Source organism: Chrysochloris asiatica, unplaced genomic scaffold (genome assembly GCF_000296735.1).
Source record: "Chrysochloris asiatica unplaced genomic scaffold, ChrAsi1.0 scaffold00116, whole genome shotgun sequence".
Lineage (NCBI taxonomy): Eukaryota > Metazoa > Chordata > Mammalia > Afrosoricida > Chrysochloridae > Chrysochloris > Chrysochloris asiatica.
In genome coordinates this window covers 5,717,845-5,723,781 of record NW_006408634.1, presented here as the reverse complement: position 1 = coordinate 5,723,781, position 5,937 = coordinate 5,717,845, and the positions used below count along the sequence as shown (strand labels likewise).

Genomic DNA, 5,937 nt, shown 5'->3' with positions numbered 1-5,937 from the left:
CCCCTCTTCCCTCAAACCCAGGAGTCCTGTTCCCAAGCCCCTCCACGCACAAACCCACAAGTCCTGACCCCCAACCCCTCCTCCCTGAGTCCCCGCCCCTAGCCCCCTCCCGCAGGACCTGGATGTCCCATCCACCTCCCAGACCTTGGTCTGAAACTTTTTCTTGCGATCAGGCAGCAGGTAGATCTTGACATAGGGATCCGAGAAGCCGTTGGAATCCTTGGCCGGGAGGTCCAAGGCCTGCAGGATGCGCACCACCAGCTGGTCGGAGCCGTAGAGGTAACGCAGGGCGAAGCTGATGCGACCACAAGGCGCCCCAGCCTCGCCCGAGCCCGGGGCTCCGGGGCCCCTGCGCCCGCCGGGCCCGGCGCCCTGGTACAGCTCCGGCTTGATCTGCCCGATGAGTTTGGCTTTTTCTTCGCCGCCCGGCAGGGGTAAGGGAAGGGCGGGAGGCCGCTCCTCACTGCCCGGATCTGGCTGCGGAGTCAGTGTCTGCTGGGTGAGGGGCCGGGGCAGAGCGGGGTACCTGTGAGAGTGGAGTGAGAGGTGGGCTTGGGAAGACCAAGGTGGGGTCAGTCCCTTCCACCACTGACTACCTCTTTCTCAACCCTTCACAGCCAGGAGGCCCTTGCTCACTGTGTGACTTGGAGCAAGTCATTTGCCTTCTTTGAACCTGTTTCTCTCAGTCTGCAAGGGGAGATGATTCTCACATCTAAATGAGTTCCCGCCTCCAGTGGCCTGCTCCTGGATTCCAACAGATGACCTGGAACAAGCTTTCCATGAGCCCCTGGATTCCCATACAGCACCCACCCCACTACCAGGGAGTCCATTCGGATTCCTAGTGAGCGTCTCCAAGGTTGTCATTTTTACAGGAGCAGGCAGGCTCATGTTGCTCCTGAGGAGCGGCAGGTGGGTTTGAACTGCCGACTTTACGTTTAGCAGTCCCATGCCTAATCCACCAACGTCACCAGGACTCCTTTCCTACACAGCACTGAACTTCCTTGTATCCTCTTTGAAATCTCTCCAATCCCTTCCTCTCCTCCATTCCCCACAGCCCTGGCCCTTGCTGTGGCCTCAACCTCTCCCATGTGACCTTCCTCCACCCTGGCCTAAAATGTTCCCTTTCCTTCCTCCTTCTCAGGATCCCTGGTGATGCAGTGGCTAAGCGCTAACGGAAGGTCACAGGTTTGAAACCACAAGCCACTCCATGCTAGAAAGAAACTCTATGGAGCAATTCTACTCTGCTAAAGGATTGCTATGAGTCGGACCCGACTCGATGGCACTTAACAACAACAACAAAAGGATCACTGTGAGTCAGAATCCATAGAAGTGGGTTTGTCTTTTCCTTCCTCTCTCCTATTCTTCTTAGAACGTTCCTCTTCCTCCCTTCCTCCCTCCTTTCCTACACAAATCAAAAACCAAACTCTACCTTTGAGTTGATTCCAACTTATCGTGACTCTGCCCCATAGGGTTTCCAAGACTGTAAATCTTTCTGGAAGCAGACTGCCTCATCTTTCTTCCTCAGAGTGGTTGGCGGGTTCCAAGTGGCCAACCTTTTAGTGAACAACTAGGTGCTTTAACCACCACACCACCAGAGCCCCCCCATTCTACATAAACCAAATATATAAATAAGTTAATAAAAAAAATTTTTTTAAGTCGATTTATAGCAACCCTGTGAGTTCCATCTACGTACCTACCTAGAATTGTTCCCTTCCTTCCTCTCTTCCTTCCCTGGTGCCCATACCTGTTGGTGGCACCCAGAGCTCCATCCTCACCCTCACCCTCATTTCTTCCTGTCTTCTCCCTTTCCCATTCACTCTTCCTCCTCTTCCCCACACACTCATCTACACCCCATGTTTCTAAGAGTATCCCCAGGCTGATATCTGCTCAGTCCGTCTCCTGAGCTCCTGCCTAGTCCAGCCTTTGGCCCCCAGCTATCCATCAGACCCCTGACCTCAGCGTCTTCCCACAAACCCAGACCTCCTCTGCAGTCCTTATCTTCTGGCTAGATCAGTGGGGCAAATACCCATCCTCACTTGCTCTCTCCCAACTACTAAATTCTCCATCCTCAGGACCCCTTCTTACACCTCTGTTTCTCCTGTGTGGACCTTCACACCCAGGGTGACAAGTCCAGGTGATGGGGCCTTGGCAATGTGCTGTGCTCAAAAGGCACAACTGTACCTGGAATGCCACCAAGGCAGCCTCAGCATGTGCTGGGTTGTCACACACAGGGCTTGGGGAGCGAGGGTACAGGATTCAAGGGGGAGATACTTCAGCTACTCTTGCCTTGCTCGCAGGTGACTTTGAGTAGGTCACTTGCCCCCTTCGGGCTTCAGCTTCATCATCATTATTATGGGAGCTCAGACCTGTGTTTCCATCCTTGGAAACTCAAATTACATTTCCCATGAATCTCAGACCTGTAGACTAAGGACCACTTCTCCCATGAACTTCCTTCCTACCTTCTGGAGTCGGCCTGGCTGCTGACCCAAAGCGTGATGGTTGGGTCAGCAATCCAGAGGCATCTCAGAAGAAAGGTCTAAAGATCTACTTCCAAAAAGGTTAGCCATTGAAAACCCTAGGGAACACAGTTGTAAACACATGGAAATTACACATGGTGGGTTTAAACTACTGACTGGTTAGTGACCAAGTGCTTAACGATTGCGTCACAGGCTCCTTCTAGCTCACATTAACCACAAACCAAACCCACTGCCATCAAGTGGGATCTTACTCATAGCAACCCTGTATAGGGTTCCTGAGGCTGGGAATCTGTAAGGGTGCAGAAAGCCTCATCTTCCTCCTGCAGAGGGCTCGTGGGTTTGAACTGCCGACCTTGCTTATCCTACACCACCCCCAGGACTCCTAGTAGAATACCAAACCATACCAAGTCTACCACTGCTATTAACTCAGTTGTGACTTGTAGCAACCTTACATAGGATTTCGGAGGCTGTAAGTCTGTGCAGGGGCAGACAGCCTTATCTTTCTTCAGTAGAGCAGTTGGTGGGTTTGAACTGCTGACCTTGTGGTTAACAGTCCAGTGCTTATCCTATAGATGCTCAGTTTATACGAGCACATGCAGAATGCGAAAAATGAATGAATGAATTTTAGCTCCTAACACAAATCCTGGCTCAGAGACAGGATTCAGAGTGCTGAATCTCATTTCCTTTCACCTCCTCATCTTGACAATTAAAGCCCCAAATTTTCCCTTCCTGAGGCCCTGAAGTTCTAGACTCCAGTTCTAGACTCTTCCTCTGTCAGACCCAAGAATCTTGACCCCATAGTTCCCTCCTTCCTCAGATCCAGATGTGCTGACCACCCCCACCCCCCATTCATACTCAGGTATCCAGACCCCCACCCCTCATTCCTTAAACCTAGGAGTCTGAGGGGCAGGCTCCAGCCTTCTCTTTCTCCAAGATCTAAGTGTTCACTCCCCAAGTCCCCTCCTGCCCAAGGACTCCGGACACCCGGCCTTCAGTCCTCTCTCTCCCCAGAACTCAGTAGAGCCATAGATAGGAAACAAACACAGAGGAGGGGCAGGTACTCAGAGTGGACTCCCAACTGCCAATATTCTCTCTCACCTGGGTGCCAGGCTGGTGACCTGCTGATGAGACTGGGCACTGGGCAAGCCCCCACCACTGGGAGGCAACAGGAGTAGTCCAGAGCCTGCCCCAGCCTCAGAGGGCAGCTCAGGGGATGTCTGGCTTGGTTTGACCCCAGCGGCCACCGCAGCCGCAGCAGCCTCGGGATAGGAATCCATGTCCAAGTAGGAAGGTTCAGGGGGGTCAGAGCCTCCCAGGCTGCCTGGCTCCAGCAGCTCAGCGAAGGGTGGATGGTGGGCTGTGTGGGCATGATGATGTGGGCCGCCCAGCAGAGGATGACCACCAAGGCCAGTCCCCAAGTGGTGCCCGCCGCCTCCAACCAGGCCTGCCAGCCCGACCCCAGGGCCTAGGTCTTTGCGCAGGGGGCCGCCGCCCACGGCCGAGCCTCCCTTGTCCCTCCAGGGTACCCAGCATAGCTTCCAGGACACGAAAAGGGAGACACCCAGGAGGACAATGCCACAGAATGTCACGATGACCGACAGCAGGCTGACGGAGATGTCTGGAGAGGGTGAGGACAGAAATCAAGGGTCAGGGGTGGGATCAGAGTTCATCTGCCCACTGCTGACCCCAAAGAGCTAGCTAGGACTTGCCACCACCCGTTGTCATAAACAATGTACATATAGGGTCTTAATTTAAGCCCCACAACTCTGGTGGTTGTTTCTGAATGACTGTTTGGAAGATGGGACACTGAAAGGTTGAGTGACATGTTGAAGGCATCACAGAGCAAAAATGACAGCTCTGGGATTTGAATTCAGCAGCCTGTTTCCAGACTTCCCTCTCTTCATTGCTAGCCTATATTGCCTTTTTCAGTAAGAGGACACATAAACCGTATAAGATCTGGTCCAAAGCCAAACCCACTACTGTTCACTCGATGCCAACTCACAGTAGCCGTAAATGACAGGGTACAACTGCCCCATGGGTATTTCCAAAGCTGTCATCTTTATAAAAGCAGACTGGCATATCTTTCTTCTGCGGAGTAACGGATGGGTTTCAACCACCGACCTTTCAGATAACAGCTGAGCGCTTAACCACTGCACCACCAGCGCTCCTTGGATAGGACCAAGGTCTCGCCAGATGCTCAGAGATGATCAAGGAGAGGGTAGGTAGATTGGTCAGATTGGGAATATGTCTTAACCCCTCTGAGGCTTTGAATTCTCATCTGCTAAATAAGAAACATCTTACATTGATTGTGGTAAAGGCATGCATAGCTGTGTGATACAGTAGCAAGCATTTATGGACTACTACAATTGTGAGGTTGGCCCAGGATTGGGCAGTGTTTCGTTCTGTTGTGCATAGGGTCGCTATGACTCGGTACCGATTTGATGGCACCTAACAACAACAACAACAACAACATTATACCACAACAACCGTATACCAAAGACGCCACTTTACGTAGATCCACAATCTACACTTAGGCAAATTTGCTGCAAAAAACTTTAAAACTGTTCAAGAGCAAAGCTGTCAGTTTGAGGACATAAATGCGCCTGACCCAAACCATGGTATTTTAAATCATCTCATATGCATATGAAGTTGGACAATGAATAAGGAAGACCATAGAAGAATCAATACATTTAAATTATGGTGCTGGAGAAGAATATTAAAAGTACCATGGACTGCCAAAAGAACAAACAAATCGGTGTTGGAAGAAGTACAGCCGGAATGCTCGTTAGAAGCCAGGATGGTGAGACTTCGTCTCTCATAGTTCGGATATGTTATCAGAGAGGATGAGGCCCTGGAGAAGGACATAGTTTGGTAAAGTGGAGGGTCAGTGAAAAAGAGGAAGACCCCTAATGAGGTGATCTGACACAGTGTCAGTAATAAGGCACTGAGACCGAACCATTGTTTGGATGGGATAGAAACAGGCAGAGTTTAGTTATGTTATGCATAGGGTTGCTCTGAGTAGGAACCGACTTGATGGCACCTAACAACAACAACTGTATACCACGAGGAGCCTTGGTGGCACTGGAGGATAAGCACTGGACTGCCAACAATGTGGTTGGCAGTTCAAACTCTCCAGTCACTTTTCAGGAGAAAGATGAGGCTTTCTGCTTCTATGAAGATGTATTGTTTCTGAAACCCTATGCAGAGTTGCTATGAGGTTGGAGGTGATTCTCTGGAAGCAGATTTTGGCTTTGGTTTAACTGTAGATCACAAACCTAAGTGTTTTATGGAGTCCTGGTGTGGTACCATAGGATAAGCACTCAACCTCAAGGTCGGTGTGAACCGCAAGGTCAGTGATTCAAACTCACCAGTCACTCCTTAGAAACCCTATACAGGGTGGCAATGAGTCAGAACCAACTCCATAGCACTTAACACCAAGTGTCTTAGCGAGTCCTGGTGT

General features: G+C 51.0%; 1 protein-coding gene across 1 annotated transcript in view; it reads right to left on the bottom strand.

Annotated features, from left to right (window-relative positions):
* Nucleotides 1–5,937, bottom strand: part of SYT3 (synaptotagmin III) — a 21,306-nt gene that overhangs the window by 10,077 nt on the left and 5,292 nt on the right. The window contains exons 2-3 of the mRNA XM_006868141.1: nt 3,576–4,095; nt 145–526 (exon numbers count right to left, since the gene is read on the bottom strand). Of these exons, the coding sequence (XP_006868203.1) occupies nt 145–526; nt 3,576–4,095 (902 nt within the window). The remainder of the gene's footprint in view (nt 1–144; nt 527–3,575; nt 4,096–5,937) is intronic.